Genomic DNA, 26,419 nt, shown 5'->3' with positions numbered 1-26,419 from the left:
ACACCCCAGCCCTAGATGAGAAGTTACAGGCAATAAACAGCTCCTGAGAAAGAGAAAACAACTACCCAATGCCAAGGGGTCAGCCCTAAAACCATGTGGATGAATAACATGAAGTGGACTCTCTCTCTCTCTCTCTCTCTCTCTCTCTCTCTCTCTCTCTCTCTCTCTTAGATACACACACACACAAACACACATGAGAGGAATTGAAGGACGTGGGAAGAGTGGAGCAGAAAAAGAGCAATGGGTCAAAACAGTGTAATTACACTATCATGGGTGAGATTCTCAGAAAGACAAAAATATGTTAAAAAGAAATTACTAATAACTTGATAGACAGTTTTCTATCCCTAAAATCCATCATTTTTATATCACTTTGTTTATTATTTTTATTTTAAAACATAATCAGATTATGTAGCCCAGATTGGCTTTGAACTCTAGACACTCCTGACTTTGTCTGTGAAGAGCTAGGATTACATGTAAAGGTGCCATTATGTCCCTCTTGAAATTACAATACTCTTAATATGAAAAGTATACAGAAAATGTATATAATACAGACCATTTATACATTTATTCTAAATTGAATATTCATAAATCAAATTATTAAAAATAAACAAGAATTTAAATCACAGGAAGATCAACAATTAATAAACAGTCCCTCATGAAACTGAGAGGCTTCAGCATAGCATAGCACACCATCAATAGGCCAAAGTGGCAGACTATAGAAAGGCAAAATATTTTTAGCAGCTACCCATCCAGCAGGGGGCTAATATCCAAAATATATAAAGAACTCAAAAATTGGTTTATCAAGGAAACAAACAACCCAATTAAAATATGGGATACATATAGAAAAAGAGACTCCTCAAAATAGGAAACTCAATGGCTGAGATACACTTAAAGAAATAGTCAACATTCTTACTCATCAGGTAAAAGCAAATCGAAATGACTCTGAGATTTCATCTTACACCTATAATAATGACTAAGAGCAATAACACAAGTGACAGCTCATGATAGCAAGGATGTGGAGCAAGGGGAAAATCTTCCATCGCTGGTGGAAATAGAAACTTGTACAGCTACTAGATGGGAAACAATCTACCTTAAGATAAAACCAGAAACACTCAAATTTCCAGTATAGAGAAGGTCAGTTATTTAGAATCATACAATAAACATGACCACACACACAGCAATGATAATCCTTAAGTCATCACTCCATGTAACCCAAATGAGTTTTGCTATATAAAGAAAAGGGGAGAACCTGCAGAGTTGTGATCTATAGCTCCAATAAAGTAAGTTATTAAAACATGTAAAAATCGACTTATGGGAACAGTAGTACAGTGAGTAACTTTGAAGTGGATAATAAATAAAAACTGGGAGATGCACTAGCAGCTTCTGAGGCAATGTTTTATTCTCATGCAATGTTCGATGGTTACATGGATGTAGTCACTTTATTATTTGTGTGCTTCGATGAGAAACCAGTCTGTGTATACTGTGAAGATGGGCATTGAAGAGGCTCCTTAGCCATTTGGGCAAGAAACTGCCCTTGCCTGGACTGTTGCATAAACTGGACATAAAAACCCTACAGAGAGATGACTGCTAAACTTGCCTAAAGGTGAGATGATCCTTTGGGGTTCCTGCTTCATAAAAGAGTCTGTGAGACATTCTGCAGGACACTGAAGAAAGTGACTGAAATGTCTTTGAAATTTCCAGCTTCATGGAAAAGTCTGCTGGATACTGTGGACCTATAGGCTGAAGATGGATCATGCCCCAACTGTACAAAGGAATTTGGGGTAAATGTCCAGGCAGCAAGATGTCTTTGTCAATTCTAGAGTTTTGGAAATTGTTTATAATGCACTTCCTGTTTACTTAGATAATATTATATCCTTCTGGAGTCTTTGATGGAGTTGAAGAATAGACAAATAGTTTTAGTTATAGTTTTTCTTAGTTATGATAAAAGATAAAGTAAATGTATTATAACTGTAATTCTTCTTTGATACCTGTTTTGTTATATGTAATTTTACTATGTTAAAGTTAAAGCCTTCCTTTTTGTTTAAACAGAAAAGGGGAAATGGTGTAGGAGGTTCTTCTGTTCATGTGTTGCTTTCATTGGTTAATGAATAAAGAAGCTGCTTTGGGTCTGATAGGGCACTAACTTAGGTGGGCGGAGAAGACAGGACTGAATGCTGGGAAGAAGGGCAGAGTGAGAGACACCATGGATCTTCAGCCTGAGACGGACGCTGGTTAGAATCTTGCCGGTAAGCCAGAGTCACGTGGCTATACACAGATTAATAGAAATGGATTAAATTAGATGTCAGAATTAGCCAATAAGAAACTAGAGCTAACTGGCCAAGCAATGTTTTAATGAATACAGTTTCTGTATGGTTATTTCGGGTGTAAGCTAGCTGGGCAGGTGGAACAAACAAAGGGCCCCCCTCTCCTTGCAACAACATGGCAACATCAGCAGCCGGCAACACAAGAAATTATAGCATGCTCTTCTGGAGAGTCATGAAAAACCAAGGTTCTAGAAAAAACGCATTTCTGAGACAACTCTACTCCATTCCAAGTTCCTCTAGTGGGCGGGATCTTAAATTCATCCCAGCTGAGGCAACATCACAACCTTTCCTAAGCCTTTTACAGCACCAACTTGCATAATCAACATTCTTCTGAGCAATAAATCCCCATCTTCTAAGCTGGCTCAGGAAATTCCCTTTGCCAAAGTTCACCAGCATTTCTCACTGGCCCGTTCCCAGCCCAGCGTCTGAGTCCTGGATGGTAGTGACACCTGGTCTCATCTTTAGTCATACGTCCTCATCACCATGTCATCTGGGCACTTCTTTACGTGAGGTTTGGCCAACCTTTGCCTTCTCTTACTACCAAGGCTTTCTTACAAGCACCCGTTCCGTGACCACATCATACACGGCACGGGGTTTTATTTCACAGCTTAATTATATAATTGACTAAGAGACATACATAGGACACGCTTGCTGGGAACGCATGACCTTGAACTGGGATATCAGAGTCTGACTCCAAGGTCTCCCATTTATTAGCTGTGGAACTTTGAGCACGTCAACTAACCCCTTAGATTTTTCTAAGCTGTAAAACAACAATAAACGCAGTCCACAGGTCGTAGGATTTCTATGGGAATTAAACAAGTTAGGAGCATAATGTACTTAGAACAGTAACTGGGACATAAAATATACTGCTCAAGAGTTAGCTATTACCATGATGATTCAGCTGCTCGCCACCAACTTAAAAACTGAGAACTGGAAAATCCTTTACATTTTACATAAGCTCTGTCTATATTCATCCAGGGAAATCACTTCCAAAGTTTGGTAGAACTCTCCTACTGGCTTAACCGCTCCACTTGTCAAGTCTCTTCCCATTTCATGGCATCCAGACCCACTGAACTTCACTGAACTATCTGCTGTCCCCAAGGGTGCCATCCCACATTATATCCCCATACCTATATATTCCTCAATATCCATTTTGAGATTTTTCTCTTAAGACTGAGTGTGGTAGTACACACCTTTTATTCCAGTGATCTGGCAGCAGAAGCAGAAGATTGTTGTGTTCAAGGCCAGTCTGTTCTATATGGTGAGTTCCAGACAGGTGAATTCCACACAGTGAGAACTCGTTTCACAATAATATATATATATATATATATATATATATATATATATATGTGTGTGTGTGTGTGTGTGTGTATGTATGTATGTATATATGTGTGTGTGTATAATATATATATATATATATATCTTACAAGTATTTGCCACTCATGAAAGAAATAATTTCCCTAAAGAGAGCCAGAACATCCAGACCAAATCTATGCTTTCCTATTTTCTACCCCAGCTACTACTTAACCTCTCAAGCTATAGCGGGTACCTATTAGGAATTTAATGAAATCAAAAAATCTGGAAAACATTCAAATTCCTTCTGTTTGTTTAAATATTATGGACGGAGGGGCAAGAGTGGGTGCAAATGAGGCCAGCCACCTAATAAAACAGATAGAACAGAGTATGTTTCTCTTCATCCTATGCCTACACCCTAAATGTTGATAGACAAAACAACAGAACGATACCTAATAAATGCATGTATTTATAAACTGACGAGCCAGCTGCATAGGGAAGCCATCATTCCGTGGAAATCAGAAAACAGGCATGACTTTCTCCTGCCCATTCTCATGCCTGCTGTCCATGTAATCAAGCATGCTTCTAATTTAATCACGTTGCTGTTTCTCCCTTCTTACAACAAACACTTCTCTGTCTCTTTCTTGGGTTTCTGCAGATCGTTCTTTCCCCATGGGCATTAAAGAACAGAGATTAATAATGAAATGTTGAAAACAACCGAAATGTACAAGGGGCTTAGCCTGACACACTTGATGATACGCATGCACTTGATGGCGCAACATGGTAATTAGGTATAAAGGATAAACAGTTCTAAGTATCTAATTAGCACCGATCTTAGATCATTCAACTGATTATTTTGGAAGTCAGCTGTGGGGGGAGGGAGTACACCTCCTTATAACACAGGGTTTCTCAGCGCTAGTGGTGAGCAGTATTTATAAATCTATAGGATGAGCCTGAGCTCTCATCTTAAAACAATTTAAGCAGCCTCTCCCAGGGCTGGACCCCGATGCATTCTCCAGGTGACTACTGCACATACTCAAGATTAGGAATTAGCTGTGGGACAGTGACATGGCTCAGTGGGTTGCATGTATGTGTGCACACACACATTCACACACATCAAATGAATAAGCAAATGTAAAACTCTTTTTTCTGAAGAGCTATGGGTATAGAAAAGGGATGCCATCATTTCCTCTCTAGTTCTGCAACACTGGAAGGATGGGGAGGACGCACAAAGCAGCAACAATGTATCTAACAAATGGGTGTGTTTGTCAAGCAAGCCATCAAGTAACACTGAGTAATTAATAGCTGATTATTAACCAAAGTTTACTATAGCACTTTGATATGTCATATTCTCTTTCACAGTCTAACAAATGGAAACAAAACTGAGAACAGCCGTATTCCTGACTCTGTCCTCCAAGCCCCCACATCTGGAAGTTGAAGCATGGCCTAGCATTTGGGAGTACACTGCTAATCAGCCTAGGACTCTAATATTTTTTTCTTTGATTGTGATAAAATGTATGTTATATAAATGTGTGCCATTTAACTACGTTTGGATGCATAGTTCAGTAGCATGAGGTATATCCCATTGTCTGCAGGCATCCCTCACCTGCCCCAGCATCCCTCGCCTGCCCCAGCATCCCTCGCCTGCCCCAGCATCCCTCGCCTGCCCCAGCATCCCTCACCTGCCCCAGCATCACTCTGTGCCGGTTACACAGTCCATCTCTCTGGCCATCTGCCCCAGCCATCTCCACTCTGCTTGATATGTAGTTTATATGTAGTTTATATGTAGCTGACTGCTTTAGCTAGCTCACCTATGTGGAACTACATGACACTTTCCCTTTTTGAGGCTTGTCTATTTCACTTTGCATGATGTCTTAAAAATAATTTCTATTATAGCATGAGATATAACATCTTGCTAAGGCTGTATAATGCCCCCAGGTCTGCATTCTACACACCACATCCTGTTTCTGTATTCATTCACTGGAAAACACTGGGTGGCTCCTATCATTTGGCTCTGGTGATGAATGTTGTCATGGACACAGAAGTATGACTCTGAAATTTTTTTTGCATGTGTGCCTTTTAGACCTGCATGGGCATTTTTGATCAGAGAGACTCCGGAATAAAAGACTTGGGTATGGCCTCCACATTGTTATATAACACCTTGCCATACAGATCCAAGGATTTTTTGCTCACCAACAAAACACACAATAGTGGAAGGCTACCCCCATCTAAGCCAACTGTAAAGAGACTCCCCAACTGCCACAAAGAAGTTCCCTGTGGTAAGAAGGACTGTGAGAGGCACACACAGCAGGTCTAAGTGGCTGACATCAGACCTCTGCTGAAAACAGGAAGAAATCTCTGAAAACACAATGCACTTAATACTACAAACAGTTATATGAGCTTGGAGGAGAACCTTTCTCTAGAAGGTTCTAGAAAAGAGCACAGCCTTGTGACATACCTACACAAACCGGGAACACTCTGAGGTAGCACATACATGTTGTTTACATTGCTAATTGGGCAGCAACTTATTACTTGGTTTTCTCTGAGTTCCTAGTCTCAATATCTCTAGTCCCAAGACATTTCAAACAGTGACCACTTCTAGTCTCTCCTTAGCTCCCCATCCCTTGTCTCATGGTGTGTGTGTGGGGGGGGGGGGGGGTTGGGAGCTCTAGAGACTCTTTTCCTTCCCACCCCCTGAGCTTGGTTATAACTTCTGAAAAGATTGTCAAACTGTTGCTAGAAAATATACCCCCAAGCTGAGCTGGTGTGATAAAACATCATCTTGAGAGGCCTACATGGACACAGGGATCCCTGACCACTCATACTTTGACATAAATTATATATAAAACATCCTCCAGCTATGGTAGGTTCTAGACTTAAAGAAGAAAAAAAAAGACACCGGTCAGTTAGGACCACACTGAAAGATTTACAACTGAAAAATACTTCAAATACAGATCATTTTCAAATGGGAGAGGTGTAGTCCTAGGGTAAGAAAGGTACCCTTTGCAAAGAAGAGACTCCCCTAAAGTCTAGGCACCCGAGAGGTTGACCGTGTCTCCACTCTTCTTGCCTTGAAACTATACTGTTGTTTAACTCTTAGAAAGTGGGCAGGGGTAGTGTTGGTTCACAACGACTGCAGTGTTAGCCAGACCTGGGCTGAGGCAATGCTACTTTCTAGCCTAACAAGCAGAAAAAGAAAGATACTGTCTCCTCAACTGCTCTATTTCTACTACTGTCTTTTGTGTGGATCCAGCAAGGAAAGTGCCCAGTGTCTACAAGACAGCAATTACGACTTACAGAGGAAGCATATCCGAAAGGCACTCCCTCTAACAGAAGATTTCAAAAAGGAAGTAAGATGTTCCCCATCCAGGCCTCCAAGACAGGGGTTCAAAGCCAGCTTACACAATTCCAAACTCATATGACCAAGAAGGTCTATAGTAGCTACAAATTGAGGAACCAGAAAGCAAAATAAAACACATGTCAAAGTTGCTGAGGTTAAGTTGTAACTAGCTTAAGAGCTAGGTGAGGTGACACATACTTTAGATTCTGGAAGGTGCTATGCAGGCTACTGAGAGAAGTAGTCAATGGTCTTACCCAGCTGTGAACCTGTGTACTGTAATAATGACTCATATATCAGGATATGCCCATGGGTGCAATAGTGGCATAAATGTTATAGGGGTACACAACTGCTTTCTGATTGGATTTAAGGTTTACTCCACGGGAGGAAACACATACCTCATACTGCAAATCTAGCCAAGAAATCATGGCTGGGGAGCCCACAAGCCCCAGTGGGGACCGTGCTAGTATTATTTTACTAAACGTACATAGTATCAGACTGCCCTATAAATGTATGTCTCTCTATCCACAGAGCAGGGCAAGCTTCAGACCTGATCAGATTAATTTCTTCATGCAATGATAGTGGCATTACAACTGTTGGAGCCTCTGGAGTGCTCATTCACAGTTGGGACCACTGTAATATACCATGTTCCCATGGCTCAGGGGCCATCTCAAAAGAGAGGAAGATTCTAAGAGCCAGGGGTTGAGGAAAAACACAGCAAAACATTGTCTTCTGGACATAATGGAACTACTGTGCTCTTAAGCTCGCCAAAGATACAGCTGCCTGCTGCACAAGACCAAGGCAGCCAATATTCTTGCATGGAGTGGGATGGGATTAATGAACCCCACTCCTAACTGAGGCATTACGGACACCTGATGGCCTCAGGAGGAGAGAGGAGTTACCTTTCATAAGGGATGTGGCTCCTGGTAAGTTTACCACACTCCAGTGTATGGCCCTATACTCACGAGTGTACGGACAGTGCAAACTGGAGTCTATGTGTTATTAAAAGGTAGAAAATTGGGAACCCAAATTTTGAGAGATGTGGATGTAGTGGTGGATCAGGAGCGGATGTAGAGGTTGAATTGGGGGGAATGTGGGGATAGATCTGGGTTGGAGGGGTGGATCTGTGAAAAAGGGGTGGATCTGGGAGGGAGGATCTGGGAGACATTGGAAAGAATATGATTAAAAGAATAAAAATGTATTTTAAAAAGAAACGGCAGATGATGACCAGGAACTAGGTAGTTTACTAAGCCTCCGGTATTAGCACCCCGTGGGGTTACAATGACAACAGTGGCTTAAGCCACTGTTGGAGCATCATCGATTGAGTATTCAGTAAATAAACATTGATTTGAATTTGTTACTGTGCAAGGTCATCCACTGCTTGCTGTAACCTGAAGCTATTGGTTAGAATTAATTTAGGTTCTGTGCAATATAAAAATATAAGAGTTTCCTCCTAACAATGTAGCCTGGGGATGGGGTGTATCCTCAACTCTTACGGTGAACACTTAAGTTCAGAATATTCAAAACAGACTTCAAGTACTGGGTATTTTCTGAGACTTCGTTAAATGTTTTCCTAAAACCTAGCTGCTGACAGCTGGAAGTCAGGGTCACAGTAAGAAGGAATAGAAGGTAGAAATGAATAAGTAGAGCATTTGCGAGTTGAGGGCAGAGAGAGAGAGGCTGGGTGTACCAGCTCAGAGCCCTGTTTTCCCAGAGAGAGAAAAAAAAGCAGAGGCCGGAACTGACAGGAGCCAAATGACAGCACTAGAGAGGCCATTAATTCATTTAACTGCTTCTAGATGATATAAGACAGCTGCACTTAATTCTAGACCCTCTTAGAACACCCCCTATTTAACCTCCCTTCTTCCATAAAGCTTAAGGGTACCCCTCACCCACCCCAGCCCCCTAAAATTCCCCAAGCCTGCTTAAATGATCTTAAGGGCAGCCATTCATACTGTAGGCTGCATCTGGTTGAGATATGCACTAGGCACCAGGTAGACTCAAACTGCAACCTGCTTCAACAATCCATCAACACTACAAGCTTGAGTCGAGTGACAAATTACCCCAGCTTTAATTTCACCTTTGGTACAATGGAGAAATCTGATTAGGCAAGTCAACAGCATCCAAGAGATAATGTATGGAAAATGGCCAGCAGCTAATAGTTAAATGATAACTTTGTTTCCTCATCCCATCCCTCAGGAGCTAGCTTGAATCTGGATATCTATGGGAGCATTATTGTTATAAATCATAACCTTTGTTTCCAAACACTGTGACAACTTCCTGCACACATGGCACTTGGCAAGATCGCCCATGGCTTCTAGCAATCTGATCGAACAGTTGGAATTCTGTTTTCCCAGGCCTTCACTGGACTGAACGCTTCAGTGTTTGCTTGGATAAATAGTGAGGCTGAGCTAGCAGCAGCATTCTAAGCGTACGCACCAACTTTTTAACTACAAAACTTGATAGGTAAAAGCCTAGAGTTCATTCTGAACATTTCTAACTGTCTGTTAAACGCTCTTGGGTAGCAATGTATAAGTCAATAGCCCAGCTCCTGTGCCCCATCCCCATGCAAACCCCTGGTACTGCCTACTCATTTCAGAGACGTCCCTTCTGAAGCTATCATTCTTCATGGAGAATCAACAAAAGCAGAGAGGGGTTTATTTGCTTACTTGATAGTGTTTTATTTGTTTTGCTAGTTATAGCATTTGAATTATCTAGATATAATTATTTAATAGGTAATTTACTATAAGACTTTTCAACCAAAGTAAGGCAAGTCCTATCCCAATTCTAATTTTGGGAAAATAACATGTAGCAGAGGTTAGACCTCTGCTTCTGTGTCTTTGAATTCCAGTTCAGAAATGAAGGAATTTGCACCCTTAAATAAGTGATGTCATGCCTCAGGTCTCAGTTTTCTCATATGGAAGGTGGGATATGATGATCTACTGTAAGCATTATATGTCTCCACATTTATGTAGCATTTAGGCTGGTGACTAGCCCGCAGTTGCTAGTGTGTATGTTGTATGAGGCTGCTTGTTTATTTCCCGATCACCTGAACTCCCGAAATAATTACACAGACTCTGTATTCATTAAATCACTGCTTGGCTTATTAGCTCTAGCTTCTTATAGGCTAGCTCTTACATCTTAATTTAACCTATTTCCATTATTTTATATTTTACCATGAGGCTCATGGCCTACCAGCAAGATTCCAGCTGTCAGCTCACATCTTTCCCCTCTGGCAGTTCCATGGCATCTCACTGACTCCACCTTCCTTCTCCCAGCATTCAGTTTAGTATTCCCTGCCTAACTCTACTCTTTTGCCCTATCACAGGCCAAGACAGTTTCTTTATTAACCAACAGTATTCACAACATACAGAGGGGAATCCCACATTGTGTGTGTGTGTGTGTGTGTGTGTGTGTGTAATATGTAAAGTGGGGGAGTGATGATCTGCAGAGTCATTGAATTACATATCTCCATGTTTGTGAAGCACCAGACTGGTGACTAACACACATTTACTAATACATCGACATTATTTCTTTCCAAAGGTACTTCTCCATTGAGGAGGGGAGACATGTTTCTCTGCTGCACACTGACTGCTCAACACTGCTTCAGAAAGGAAGCTCAAGTGAAAACAGCGTACTGATCCTCACTCCTTTCCCACATCTCACTTTAACATGTGACTCACCAGCCCTTTTCCACATTACCTATTCAGCGCCTGCAGTAAGAGTGACTAATAAAACTGTCCTTGCTATAACCAGAGTCAGCATCTGAGGTCGAGGGCAAGGCTTTGTTGTGGCTTTCCTTTCCACATACGAACAATTGTTCCAAATGATAGTCTAAGCGCTCTTAGCGAAAGGCGCTCAGAACAGCCCCTTACCAGATGTCTCTGATGAATTTGCCTGTGTTCCACCAGCCATTCGGCATGAGCTTGTAATTCTGCTCTGCCAATGCTGGGGTTGGCTAAACAATGTCTACAGAAACAGAAAACTCAGTTTCTGTACCTGATCTTACTCTGGATACTTGACTAACTTGGAGCTCATGGCGAGTCTCAAATGGACAGAAAAACTGATCCGTTTCCTGTCTCAGCCTTGAGAAGCACAGGATTTGTTCAAATAACCATATGTGATCTGCCAAGCGCAACACAGCTTGGGTCAGATCCATTCTTCACACCCTTCACTGGCAGGCCTTAGCTTAGGGCACTACATGCCCACCCCCCGTTCCAAGCACAGAGGTGCAGTGGTGCAAGTTGCCTCTTCAAACTCTAAAAGGACACTTGGCAGGTCCAGGTTCACAAAGCTAGCATGAGCTAAGGCTATCTTGAGGTCAATGAGGGTCACTCAGCAGTCACAGTGTATCTGTGGAGAGGTCTCAAAAGTCACAGGTGTGGTGCTGTGAGTGTCAGCTCCTCGTGGATTATTGAAACAGAACTTCAAAGTTCTTAATTTGTCATCTCACCAAATTTCATCCTCTGACTTCTCCTAATGGTTCACAGCTCTAAGACTATTGATTTTAAGAGAGCCGTGAACCACTGTTAGCAAAGGCGTTCTTTTACAAGAATATATCACAGTGATACTCAATGGCTTTCTGAACAGGCGTGGAGAGCAAAAGTTATCCAAAGTATATATGATACATATATATTAGCTATAAATTTAGATCTCAATTCATTCAGGAAACATTACAGAAGCTCCATGAATAAATTATGAGAGCCTAGGAATGAACAGAACAGCCATTTTAACTGAGTGCATTCTGCTCAGAAAGCGGCCAAATCAATGGGTTATGTGTATTAGGTCTTGTTAGTGACCAACACCCCATATTCCTAATGCTCTGACTTCCAGAACATTGTTTTTTATGATTTTTTTTCAAAAACTTCACAAGAAATAGTCAAGGAGGTTTATTTGGATAGACTCTAAACTAGAAGTGTTGAGAAATGGAAAAATGAATTGTTCATGGTGACTACTTCTAAGACTCTGAAAAAAATCACATTTCTGCTTGGATTGAGTTAGCTGTGCTCAACCAGTTATTTCAGACTGAAAGAGAAATGTGTTTGTACATTTATCAAGGGAAGTTGAAGCACAAGTCAGTCAATGAAAGGATGATAGGCCCATATTCTGCTGAAGCATTTCACCTATGACCTCAAGGCTCTATGAGAGCAAATGACAATTACTAGGGCATGAATGATCTGCTGCTCTGCTTAGAATGAATCATTAAAGAAAATCAATTTGTCTTTGGATCTCCACAACTATAAAAAAAATCAATAATTGCCTCTCTTCTTCCTGACCTACACATAGACATGTGACCATCTGGCTTGCCGCGGGGGTGAGAGGACTCACAGCTACCCTTACTCAGAGAATTGCTACCTTTCCAGTGATCCTGTCACACAAGAAAAATGGTGGGGGCTTCGCTGAGAAATCCAAAGGGTACAGGTATCAGTCTTTGCCGTGTAATAACGGAGCTAACCAAACAGCTCAAAGGAATACGTTTGTCTCCTATTATTCAGCTCTAGCAGAGCAGCATTTTACTCAAGAATGCAAGTCTTCAGACGAAGCAACTAAGCAAATCCTTGGTTTCAATAGGAGAGAGGGTAGCTTATGTGGCTAGAAAGACAGAGATGGATTAGAGCTAAGCTTTCTCATACACTATCCAATATATAAAACCAGATTTAATTTGAGAATATTTGGGGATGACAGTAAATCATCTATTACACAAGTTCACATAGATACATATAATGATATAATGCATAATCTATAGGTATACATCCTTATATCAAAATATATAGTCTATCAAAAAGAATAGTGTTTAATATTCAAGTTCTGAAAATATGCATGTTTATAATTTATAAATCCATACCACTAAAATAATTATCATAGTTGGTTTAGATAGTAAAACTTTGGGCCTCACAAAACCTTACTAATGTCTAATATTAACCAGATTTACTTCACCTACAGAATCATATGATTAATAACTCAGCATGACTGTTTTTCCTCGCAAGTATTTATTAATCATTCACTGCTTCAACTGCTGTCAACAAAGTGAAGAATGAAACCCCCCTTCATAATTTTGTTGTCAAGATTAATCAGCTATTTGTTTAAGTTGGATGTTTTGTCTTCATTTATGTTACTTGTGCCTGTGAGTAAATTAAAATTTGATTTAATTTCATAGATCATTCACAGAAATACAAGCTCAGCCAAGACATTACCAAGGCAAAGATCTCATGTCAATTCAAAGCGCTCACTCATGGGAAGACAGTGCAGAAAGGAGAAATAACTCACCTTTCTAATCAATCTCTCCTAATCAGGAAATCAAACTTTAGACAGAAATCTACCCACATAAACACACTGGCATACAGTTAAGGAGAAAACAGTGAGAATATTTTCTTTCAAAAGTTTAAAGTTTTGTCCCCAACATGAACACATGATAAAAACACAGAAATCCTAAATGCCCAAATTGATCAATGCACATTGTATACATGTATTGAAATACCAAACTGCACAGTTATTACATGTTGATTTGAAACATTTAAATGGAAATCAATCAAATTTTAAAGATTAATTCTAACTTTTAATTCATTCTCTTTGCCTGAAATGCTCTTTTCACCTAATTTCTGCTCAGCGTTTGTCCTTTGTGTCTGAGCTAAAGGTCATGTCATCCACCAGCCAGGCCTTCATGATAATTGCACGTCTCTCACCTATGCCCCACTCCCTGGTCACTGCCTACCACACGGCTTCTAGCCACTGTGCCTTTTTTTCCAATTAATAACCATGCAGTCCTCGTTTGTCTCTCTCTCAGTGCTATCGGTCCACACAAGGCGAGATCTGTGCTGTTTATTTTAAGCACCCAGCATGGACTGTGCTGTGAATGGATGGAGTCCTCATCCTTTGTGTCTCCATCACGGTCCTTTCTCAGGGAGTGTGAAGAGACCAGAGAGGTGTCTACTAAACGTGGCCCCTCAGCTGCACCTGTCTCTGAAACTATACACCTCACACCCCAGGTAAAGCACAATTCCAGATTTGAAGAAAAAGCTGCATAACAAGAGATACAGTCCCCAGACAAACCCCTTCCACTAAGCTTTCCACAGCTGAGGTTCCTGTGCCCTTGGGAAGCTTTATGGCCACCTCTCTGGACCCCTTGAATGAACAAAACACAGAAACTTCTTACCTGGAGTCTTTCCTGACTCTTGCTTTCTCAAAGGAAAACTCAGGGGGTTTGTTGAGGTCGTAGGTTCGGGTGGTGGGCTCCGCAGACACTCCAGCCTTCGCCCCCCTCCTACTGTGGAGAGAGACCAGCCCTGAGGTCTTGCGGTGGACCTCCAGAGGCACTTTGTCGGGAGAGGCCTGCAGAGGGCTTCCTCCCTGCACGTGAATGACATCCAGCAGCTTGTTCAGCTGGATACACTTGCTGGTCAGCTCTTCGGTGAGCTCCGCGATGGCCACAGTCTGCTTGGCCAGCTGCTCCCTCAGCTCCTTCAGGTGGTACTCCCGGTCCTGAAGCTCCGCATCCTTCCTCCTCAGCTCCCGCTCCAGCTCTGCCACCTTGCTCCGCAGGGCATCCGTGCCGAGGTTCCCTGACTGGCCTTCTGGGTGCTTAGCATGTTTGGGTTTCACCGAACCATTTCCCATGTTGCTCAGGAATCTGAGGGAGGGCACAGAATTGGGAATGAGCAAGTGGAGTTCCGCTCTCTGACAGCCCTCCCCTTTCCAGACTGCTTTATAAACAGACACACCGCAGTCGCCCTCCTTTGATGAACAATAAACTCCTCCATGTCTGGCAATCTTGTCTACCTCCAATATCCAGGAGGATAACTATATGTTTTTCTTTGGGTTCACCTTCTAATATAGCTTCTCTAGGATTTTTTACGAATTATAGGCTCGATGTCCTTTATTTATGGCTAGAAACCAATTATGAGTGAGTACATCCCATGTTCATTGCCAGACAAAAAATGGGAACATGGGGGTGGGGTGGGGTGGGGGGATGGTGGGATGGGGAGAGAAAAGTGTGAAGTGGAGGATGAGAAGAGCTTGGGGGAATAGGATGGTTGGGATATAGGAAGGGTGGATATGGGAACAAGGAATTATATATCTTACTTAAGGGAGCCATTCTAGGGTTCGCAGAGACTTGACTCTAGAGGGGTTCCCAGGTGTCCAGGAAGACGCCCCCAGCTAGGTCCTTGGGCAGCTGAGGAGAGGGTGCCAGAAATGTCCAGATCCTATTGCCATACTCATGAATATCTTGCATATCACCATAGAACCTTCACCTGGCATTGGATGGAGAAAATAACAGAGCCCCACATAGGAGAACCGGACTGAGCTCCCAAGGTCCTGATGAGGAGCAAAAGGAGGGAGATAATGAGCAAGGAAGTCAGGACCGTGAGGAGTGCGTTTACCCATTGAGACGGTGGGACAGATCTAACGGGAGACCACCAAGTCCAGTTGGAATGGGACTGATGGAACAGGGGACCAAACCGGACTCTCTGAATGTGGCTGACGGTGGAGGAGGACTGAGAAACCAAGGACAATGGCAATGAACATGAACTCTACAGCATGGACGGGCTCACTGTGAGCCTTGTCAGTTTGGTTGCTCACCTTCCTGGACTTAGGGGGAGCTGGGAGGACCTTGGACTTAACATAGTGAAGGGAACCCTGATGGCTCTTTGTCTTTGAGAGGGATGGAGTGGGGGTATGGGTGGAAGGGAGGGGAGGGAAGGGGGAGGAGGAGGGGAGGAGATGGAAATCTTTAATAAAAAAATGAGAAAAAAAAAGAACTGAAAAAAAATAAAAAATAAAAAATAAACTCCTCCATGGGTACAGAGGAAACGGATGATGGAGTTCCGATATCCCTCTACCGGGAGCAGTTGGCATTTGGGTTCCTTCTCCCCTGTTCTTTCACCGGTACAGGCATCACACCTGAGCATTTTCTACAACCGACCTGAGTCGCCTGCTGTTCTCTTTGGTCGTTCCCTCAGGACAGTTGTCAAGAGCATCCAACAAGACTGCGGTTTGAATGTCAGCATGGCAGAGATTAGATGCCAAGGGGCAGCCACAGCGACAGAGGCTTGGAAATGTCACAACTCCTGCCGGTCCCAGTGCCACTCTAGTAAAGAGCACCCCTTGGTTTAGAAACAACACGCCTGCCTTCCTCGCAGAGCAGAGGCAGATTGGGTATCTCTTTATTGGCACCCTCCTAAGTGTTGCCTGTCTGACAAGGCTAGTTGTTAAAAACTTTTGAACTGTGGTCCCTGAGAAGAAAACATCCACATGAAGTCTCTTCTACATCCTTCACTTTAGATGGCCGTCACATCGTGCAAAAAGTGATGACCCGTGGTCTATTCTTTTGTTAAGAAAACCTTTAGGGCTCGAAAGATAGCTCATGGGGCCAAGCACTTGCTGTGCAAGTGTGAGGAACTAAGGTAGCACCCACATGAACGCTGGGGAGGCATGTCAGTCTGCCTGTATTCCTAGTACCCAGGATACAGAGACAGGAGATACCTGGAGCAAGTTGTATAACTAGCCTAACCAAATTGTGAGTTTTAGGTTCCGGCGAAAGACCATGCTTCAATGCATAAGAAGGTGGAAATAAATTTACAGTGACAGCCAGCATCAACTTCTAGCCTGCCTAGGCACAGATCTATATGTGTGAGCGTGCGCGCACACACACACACACACACACACACACACTCAGAGTCAGGATCATGGAGACCCCAAAGTTGTTATCATTAAACCAGTGGGTCTCAGGTTTCTAGAGGAAAATTAGAGATTATAAGGGATAACTTTAGTTCATTTATCATTTTTAAAGATCCACAGAGATGTATTTATTTTAACATTTATTATAAATTTAAAAAGCTAGCACCAAAACATTTTGTTTCATTGATATTATTACTCCAATGGAAATTAAGCTGCGTGTTTAAGTCTACTGAGACAATTCCACATAAATAATAATAGATTTTTAAAAAGTAAGTCAGGGTTTAGCAGTCAGGAGTGCCAACGGCCCATGACCACCTGTAACTCTCGCACCCAGGGATCTAATGCCTGGTCATCAGAAGCACCACACTCGCAGGCACCAACACATAATTAAAACTTAAAAAATAGAATCTTTTTTTCAAGTAAATCACCTGCAGGTCATAAGCTTATTGAGTAAATGTGCACAGGCAGAAGACAGCTGATGTTGCCCAACTGCTCTTTGCACAGCAAGCACAGCGGTTTTGCATGGCATAGTCTGGGGAACCATACATAACTGTGAAAACCATCTGAAATACCTCTGATTCTATAAAACCAGGACAGCGGATCAGACCTGAAGTTCATAAACATGCATCTCCCCACCCCAATCCAGATTTCAAGTTGAGAGAGAAACAAAGATCTTAACTTGATTTCATTACTTCTCCCAGATTAATTGTGGCCTCCACAGAGGCTGGCTAGGTGTAAAAATGTAACACAGCCTCCAAATTTTAAATAGATGCTACCAGCCAATGGAGGCTGCCCCAAACCAAGACAGAAACAAGAAGGGAAATTATCTTTCAACACTGGGCTACCTCTCAGCGGCTTCTCGCTGGGAGCCGCCATTAATAAACATAAGCTTCTGCGGAGCTGCCTTCACAGGCTGCAGACATGTAGCAGGCATAGCCTTTAAGCTTCTGTTCAGCCGGCAGCATTTATTATTCTCACCCATTAACATCACACAGAAAGATGGAGGAGAGTAGAATTTAAAGAAGTGAGCCTAGACAGACTTGTATCCAGAGCAAGCCATTCAGAAGACATTAGAGAGGCTTGAGGGTTCACTTGAATGCTATTCTGAAAGGCGCTCCCAAAGGTCTCTGAAATTAATATGTACACACGCTCCTATCGTGCAGACCTGAGCCATCTTCCAGGCAGACTTCGTTTGTGAACAAAGAGAGGCAAGGAAGTCAAGGGATTGTCTTATAGAGAACTCAGCAAGCATAAGCAGATTTAAATGTAATATTAACCTAATGACTCACTCTGTACGAAACAATTGCTTACTAGGCACCAAGTGTCATGGACTCTTATCAAGGCATGTCATCTTCTGGATTAGAACATGGATTTGATTGTGAAAGGAGTTCTAACACCCTAAATATGAAAAGGTCTAGACTCACTTCTAGGGATAGAGCAAAATCTGCATCAATCCAATCTTCTTGCAAACCTGAAGCTCTATTAAGTAGAGTGTGTCAGATCGCCCCCAAACACCACTCTACTCTTTGTTACTGAAGTCACTTTAGAAGCTGCTTTAAACTTGTGAACTACCAAGAAGAGAGCAGCTAACTTACCTTTCAAGTCACCGAACTACAAAAGTTACCAAACTCTTCCAGAGTAGTGCAAGCTCTTACTTTACCTGTTTGAGTGTTGCTGCCCCCAAGCAAGGTTTCAAGTTTCCGCTGCCTGAAACCTGATTAGCTTCCAGGTGCCTGCTTCTTATCTGTCCCTAAGGCAAATGATTCCTCAAACATGGATTGCTAGTCACAAGGAGAATTGAGCTGCAGGATGTTGCTCCGTCAATCTAGCAGCTACAGCTTATTGAAATCAATTTTACCTCAAAGGATGCTGCGTGATGTAATAAGAAATGACTTTAGAGATAAAAGCCCAATTTAACAGGAGCAACAGATTCAGGCTACGCAAGGGGAGGAAGCAACCTGGCCTCTCTCAACCTCCTCTAAGTTACATGGCATCTCTGATTTAAAATTTGTATCTATAAAATGATACATTTATCTCCATATCATAAGGTCATCATGAAGATTGTAAGGCAACTTCTTCAGTACAAAACATGTAGGTACCATCAGGTACATAGGGGTCTCTTTTAGCAATATGGGACTAGAGATGGATGCATGTATCTCTGCAGTGGGAAAACACACAGTTTCATTTCTGTAAGAGGCAGAAGTCTAGGGAACTGGACACCTTGAAAACAAGAGGTCTTTAAAGATGCAAACAGTCCCTGTGGGAGGGGGCCCTTACTCTTTCTGAACCTTATGTTCTATTGAGAAAAGAAACCATTGTGTAACAAAACACAACAAGGGAACCACACGCCAGAAGCCCCCACCAAAAGACTGGCATTGAGAAAACAGTTGGAATGGTTGAGTAATGATACAAAATCATATCCAGAATTTCCAGCTCTATTTAGGCTTGGCAACTCCTTGGCTTCTACTTGTTCTCACATGCTGAAGTGAAATTCTTAAATCAAAAAGGCTCACCGAGTTATCTCTGAAGGCACAACATTAATCACTGGTGAGGGGATACACTTGGCAGTCAAGGAGGAGAGAGAGGAGATTAAGTCATGACATTTAGCAAGAGGAGAGGATAATATCATAGTTTCCTTCATTATATTAATTCTCTTTGTGTAGAAAAATCTACTCAAAGAAGGGCAAAGGAACCGGGAGAACCCGCAGGCCGGTTTCATACCTTGCAGTCAGTATAGCAAAAATTTGTTTTTTTTCTTCAGCCCTGGAGTAGGTTAAAAACAAAATCTTGGCTCTGATTTAGATGATATTTGTTGTGCTCTTTATGCACTTAGAGTCTGATAGAAATTCACATGAACAGACACTGTACATACATAGATACAGATACAGAAACACACGGGTGGGGGAAGGGGAAGGATCTAGAGAAAAGGGAGGGGACATTTGCAAGCACATCTGTAAACATGGGAGATGGTAGTGAAGTGCTGGCTAGGGCCACAGAGCCAGAGTCCCTGACTCAGGACTTTGGATCAGTTTTTCTGTGTCGTCAAAATAGCAACTAGGCTTCAGTAATAAAAACAGAAAAGACAGATTGACACATAGATAAATAATTTGCATATCATTTAGAATTCTTAGAGGGTCATAAGACTTAGACAATAAAAAGAATTTAGCACTGTTCCCTGGTGTATGGCATTATGATTGAGTAAATACTAAAGAGTTACTGTTAATATTATTTACCCAAGGAAATGACTTGTCTCAATCAAAAGTTATACCAAATTAAGCAAACTATTAAATTAAATTAAAAACTATTAAAAGAGAACTGTCAGAGACCTGACTCTACCCTACACTGTGCTCACTACAAAGCCACAAACATTGCAAGCGTATGAACAGGAAGGGAGATGTGAAAGCCCTCGTGGATTCACAGCCACATAGATCACTGGAACACAGCATCCCAGAAGGGGACTCAATTTGCGCAGTGAACTGACCCTTATGGAAAGCAAAGGAAGGCCAGAATTTAACCCTAAGGAAGATCACAGACCTAAACATAAGACACAGAACTATAAAACCTAGAAAATAACCCAGAAGAAAGTCTAGGTGATCTTAAATTTGGTGGTAACTTTTAAAATAAAAGACTCCAAGTAATTTATGAAAGAAGAAATTGTTAAGTTCACCCTGTGCTAAAACTCTGCAAAAGAAGGGAGTGGACCAGTCTGGGAGAAATCAATTAAAGGGGATGTTCTCCACACACAACATTTTCCACAAACCCGAAAAAGACCTGAAAAGGTACTTTACCCAAGATTGATAGACAGCAAGGAAAAGAAGGCGAAGACACAGTCGTCTGTGGGTAGATAACTTTACACCAAGACTCTTTGATGACAGTTCACACAGAGCATACCAAAGCCAACAGGACAGGGACCTACAGGAAGGGTGGTGTCACCAGAGCATGTATAAGGTATTACAGAACCTTGGAAGACAGGGTGGTCGCTGTCTGTTGGGGCAGCTGACCAATCCCTGCTTTCAGGGGCGTGGCTGCTCCAGGGGAAAAAGGTACCTTTAAAAAGAACCGGGTTTGGGATAGGCGGCCCTGTTTCCTCTCGCTTGACTCTCTGCTTTGCTGGAACCTTGGCTTTGTAAGTGTATCCCACTTTCTCCTTTTATTAAAACTGATTTACTCTAAAAGGACTATTTTTGGTTATTTCCAAATTCCTCCGACCGCCGATACAGCTGTCACTAAGTTAATCATGGGTCCCTTGGAAGGTTGGTATCACCAGAGCATGTGTAAGGTGTTACAGAACCTTGGAAGACAGGGTGGTTGTTGTCATTAAGTTAATCGTGGCTCCCTTGTTTATTCAATATGAGTCACGTGGCTTCCTCAAAACCTCCAGCTTCCATCCACAAAGGCTGTAACTGTAAAGCAACCATGTCCTTCTATTGGTTAACAAACTGTAGTTCATATATTTAACAGAATATTATTCAAGAATAAGAAGTAGTATTTGTTGGGGGAGGGGATAGTCGTTGGTTCTGGCCACCCAGCTACAAAATAATCACACACAAACTGTATTATTTCCAAGCCCTCTCAGGTTTTACATGGATTTAGCCCCCACTTTGGATGCCAATTTGTTGGAAGGAAGCCACTAGTTAGTTCCTGGCCATTTAGTTCCAAAATAATCACACAGAAACTGTATTATTTAAGTCACTGCTTGGCCCATTAGCTCTAGATTCTTATTGGCAAACTCTTACATTTTAATTTAACCAATCTCCATTAATCTGTGCAGCACCATGAGGTTGTGGCCTACCAGCAAAGTTTCAGCACATCTATCTTTGGTGGCAGCTCCATGGCTTCTCTCTAACTCTGCCTTCCTCCTCCCATGCTGTAGGCCAAGCCAGTTCTTTATTCATTAACCAATAAAAGCAACACATAGACTGAAGGACCTCTCACACTAAGTATTAACCTATGAGAAGAATTAGAGGAACTTTAAATACATTTCATTATGTGAAGAAGTCAACTGGAAGAACCTACATACTGTGTGAGTCCAGTTGTACAGCATTATGTGAAATACAAAGCATAGATAATGAAAAGATTAATATCTGCCAAGAGTTTTGGAGAACAGGGGAGAACAAATAAGTTAAACACAGCAAGTGCTGGTGACATTGAGACCATGCTATATGACACTGCAATGAGAGATATATGTTAATGCACACTTGTCCCAATCCACGGGATACACAATACAAGGGATAAATCAAATTATATCTGATAGGATTTGGTTAGTACTATGTTCATATCAGCTCATCAATTGCAGCTAACATGTCACACTGTTGCAAGATGTTAAGAACAGGGACTAGAGAGACAATTTAGAGGTTGCAAACCTTGCTGTGTATCCCAAAGACCAGACTTCAGTTCCCAGCACCCACATAAGTCAGCTCACAACTCCAACTCCAAAGGCTCTGGCACCCTCTTCTGGCCTCTGTGGGCACAGCACACATATGGCACAAGCACACAGATACATATGCAAGTAAGTTAAAAATAAATGTTAAAAATAAAAAAAAATTCTAAGTTGTTAGGAACAACAAAAACTGATGGGGGTGGTACATAGTTACTGTACTGTTCTATGAACCTAAAACTTCCAGAAAGTAGGGAATCTATTAATTAGAAAACAGAAAACTTATGATAAAATACATGCAAGAAAACCTAAAGCCTAACTCACTGAATAAACGGGCTAAAAGCATGATGGGTGGAAGGAAAGTAATGAGTAATAAGGCTTAAAAAAGTAATATACTGGAGTAAGAACCCAAAAATGCACATGCCTTATTGTGGTATCTGGGTTTCAATGCAAGCCAAGTTCTTTTTCAAGCTGTATAGTCATATCTGTCCTTTAGAAGATAATGCTCCTGGAATAACTAAGAAACCAAATGAAGAAAGCTTAGGGGAAGGAAAACAAAGACAATTGTACCAATCCACGTAAGATGTGCTTATAAGATTAAAGCCAACCCAGAGTCTCAAACCTATTCTAATGACTCAAACGTCTTGAACTAGAGAAAATACAGACTATCTCTATGGTAACTGGGAGGAGGAGGAAAACATTACTATAGAGGATTTCACAGAAGTGATGGTTACAGGTAACTGCAACTTCCTTTTTTTCAATAAAATCATGAAAAGCAGAGTAGATTTTTTAAATCATATTGGCAATTTAGTTTGAAATTGGAAGAGGGGATTGTACTGGCTTCCTTAGATCAATTCTAAGAATATATGAAACTGGTATGTATCTGTATGACTATCATTTACTTATCTCTCCACAGCTCTTTTAGAAAACAACTAGCCATCATAATACATCATACATAAATCCCTGCTTCTGCTCCCTGAAGCAACCCAAACAGAACCGACCCCATGAGAAACAGCTAATTCTGACAGTGCCACAATTGAGATCCCATTTCCACCTGCCCAGTGACAGTGGACAGCAGGCTCTGTTTGGAGTCTATTGCTGTTTTATCTGTCCATAGAATCCTGATTTGGAGAATGTTTTCCTCCTAATTCAAAAGCACATGAGCTTGTCATACCAAACTTCCAGGCACTACCAGCTATCTGTGGACGAACTCACCCCCAGCAGAATTCACAGCATGGATTGTATCCTGTATACTAAAAGATTTAGTAGCTTTTCATTCAACTCTCTTGGTGGGGTGGTAGGGTGGGCAGGGTGCTATACAAGCATATACACAATAAACACAGAAATGCGGGCTGGTGTGCACAGGTCAGGACATTATAGCCAATGGAATTTGAGTGATGGCAGGAAGAAAGGGAATCAAGACTTCATGCTCACCTCGTGGTAACTGGATGAGAGCTGATGCCATTAGCCACAATGAGGAGTGGATTTGGGAGATGGAGAACCAGTTTAATGTTGGACATGCTCAAAACGAGAGACTTGTATGAATTTCAAGCCCAGGAGTGCAGTACGCGGTAATAAATAAGAAACTAGAAAGTCAAATAAAAGGGAGAAATGAAGCCATGCAGCTGCAGTTGACAAAGGAGTGGAAACTGAGGAAGTTGCCAGGGATTCCTGACCACACAAGGAGCAGTAGCATCAAAACATACGCATTAGATTGGAAAGAAAGGTAGAGCTGGGGTCAGAAGCTATGTGTTAAAGTGAGGAGGACACCTACACAGAGAACTCCAGGCAACTGAGGACAGCTGAGAGCTGGAGAGGGGATCCGCCCCAGGGAAGAGCACACCAATTGGTTGTCCAGTGCCAAGTGGCCAGCCCTGAAAATACTCAAACAGGTAAACACACATACAAACAACATTATATGGACGGAACAGGATATCTATCTTTCTATCTATCTATCTATCTATCTATCTATCTATCATCTATCTATCTATCTCTATATCTATCTAGATAGATATATCTAAAATACATATATAATATACATATCTAGATAGATACATATGTATATCATACAGTAACAACAAAAAATGAGGCCATGAATTTGAAGGAGAGCAGGAGGGACATATGGGAGATTTTGGAGGGAGGAAAGATAAAGAGGAAATGTTGGGACTATATTATAATCTCAAAAACAGTTGAAGTGATCGAGAGTCAAATTTGGGGTAGAGTCTCTAACTGCACAGGAGACACTGGGGCAAGTCAGTTCCAACGTTTTGATTTTGGACCAGCTGGAGGAAGGTGGTGTTTCCATTCTGTGTCCCTCATTTACTCAGTGTTCAGTGGAGCACCATCTACAGTAATCCACCATGACACAGACAGGAGAGAGGAGTCATGCAGTGGAGACAGATATTTAGTGAGTTTGAGATGCCCCTGCACCAACAAGATGGGGAAACCTATGCAAGATGCAAAGAAGGAAATCTCAGGTCAGTTATACAGAGGTAAGACTTGAATTCACATGATGAGATGAGACCACCGAGGGAGGTAAGAAAGAAAGTCATTGTCAAATGAGGACATACATCAAACCTACAAGATTATAATTTATGGAAGAAGAGAAGGAGAAGCAATCCCTTTTGGTTTGGATAGGGATAAGGAAAAAAATGTAGGAATAAGAGAAGTCTTATAGACACCATGGAGATAGAAATTTCAAGTGGCCAGCAGGCAGCAGCTCAAATCCCAGAAGCATCAAAAAGAAATGAGATCAGAGACGAAAGCACAGACGTTAGCCATTTCAGAAGAGTGAAGCTAGAACCTCTTTTAAAAGGTCCCATGGAAAGAGCTGATACCAAGAGTTGGGACTTCAGGATGATATTAATGGAACATGCAAAGAATTTTCACAATAATAGAAATAAGAATACTTTTAAGCCCAGGATTATGAGTCAAGCAAGCTAGAAAAAATGAAAACATGGGAGAAGAGAGGATAACTGGAGAACAACACGGAGGAATCAGACAATATGAAACAACAGGGCTTGGGCAACAACTGGGCAGCACATGTCTGCTTCCCTCTGAAGTGAGTTCTCGGTTCTGTCTGCTGCAAATTCAGAGGCCTGGAGTCAAGGACTGTTAAAGGTAGGTTCCCAGGCATTGTCTTTGCAAGTTGTTTATTCTTAGTTATGTCTTGTTGCGATTCAGAGAACAGTCTAATTCTCCGGAGAGATTCATCACCCCATCACCTCATTACCCCGGTGTGAGAAACACAACAGGAACACGAGCAACAGCTGCTGTGTACTCTGTGGGAAGATCGCCTTCTCTGCGAGCTAAATAGAAACTTGCAAAGATGAGAAACGGTTTCTAAGGCTTTTGTGTGTATGGGGGTGTGGCAGAGAGCAGGTGGATGTTTTATTCTCTTTAAGAGAAATTGCCCCTTTCCTACAGAACTTGGGAAATAAGACAAAGATGCAGTAAGCTAGGCGACATCCTTCCTAAGGGTCCCCTGAGCTGGTTCTGTTCTCGGCCCATGCCTCTCCCCTATTCTGCCTAGGAACTCAGTTCTCATACTTGAACTGCAACCCATTTCTTTTTCTCTCGTCTCCAGAGAGACTGGTTTCTTGCCGTTTGCTTGCTCTCTTCCCTTCTTTACCAAGATATGCAAAAATCTGGAAGTCCCTCAGGGTGCTGAGTGACAGGACACCCAAACAAGTTTATAAGCACTTATAAAAGTCCTTGCAGGAATCCTGTGTCCCCAGTTGGCTATCCAGACCTTGGAGAACAAAGCCTGGATGGCACACCATGACAGCAGTCCTGAGCCCTCAGTCCCAGCAGAGCTCAAAGATGTTGCAGTCACACTGTGCTCTGAACCCAGTTTCTGTACAGAGCCACCGGCGCCAAAGCAAGCGCCCACATGTCCACATGCAAACAGCGTGAGAGACCCGCTGAGTGTGAGAGAAACCCACTCCGCGCAATGCACGCCCAGCAGCACCCTCCTGTCCCCATGCCGTCCCTCTCCGCGCTCCGGCCCCCGGGTGCCCGAGCCCCCCAGCCTCACCAGGCTGCCGTGTAACTTTCCAGGTGCGCAGCTCGTCCACTCGGCGCGGCCGCAGCGTCTCGGCGTCCTCCGCCACGCCGCCCTCCTGCGGCCCTAGCCGGACTCAGCTCGGCTCTCCCCCGCCGCACCGTGCGCACCGTGCGGGGTCCCGGCTGCTGGCGCCGCCGCTCGCGCTGCGTGGGAGCCAGGGACGCGGCGGGCGCGCTGCGGGCAGGAGCTGCGGCTACGTGGGTGCTGCCGCCTCGCTTGTCTGCGGGGGCCGCTGCGAGAAGGAGGCGCGCCGGAGGGAGGAGGGAGCTTGGCTGAGAGGAGGGATCGAGGAGGGCGGGGGTCAGCCCGGTGTGGCGTGGGAGAGCCCGGAGACCGCTTCCTTGAAG

General features: G+C 42.6%; 1 protein-coding gene across 1 annotated transcript in view; it reads right to left on the bottom strand.

The window, feature by feature from the left end:
- Prkg2 (protein kinase cGMP-dependent 2) overlaps positions 1-26,160 on the bottom strand; it is a 98,212-nt gene extending 72,052 nt beyond the window's left edge. Inside the window, exons 1-2 of the mRNA XM_038334406.1 lie at positions 26,043-26,160; positions 14,108-14,581 (exon numbers count right to left, since the gene is read on the bottom strand). Coding sequence (XP_038190334.1) covers positions 14,108-14,568 — 461 coding nt within the window. The 5' untranslated portion in view covers positions 14,569-14,581; positions 26,043-26,160. The remainder of the gene's footprint in view (positions 1-14,107; positions 14,582-26,042) is intronic.
- Between the last annotated feature and the right edge of the window lie 259 nt (positions 26,161-26,419).

This window comes from Arvicola amphibius, chromosome 1 (genome assembly GCF_903992535.2).
Source record: "Arvicola amphibius chromosome 1, mArvAmp1.2, whole genome shotgun sequence".
Lineage (NCBI taxonomy): Eukaryota > Metazoa > Chordata > Mammalia > Rodentia > Cricetidae > Arvicola > Arvicola amphibius.
Note: the sequence above shows the minus strand (reverse complement) of the source record. Positions and strands in the feature narration are given on the sequence as shown.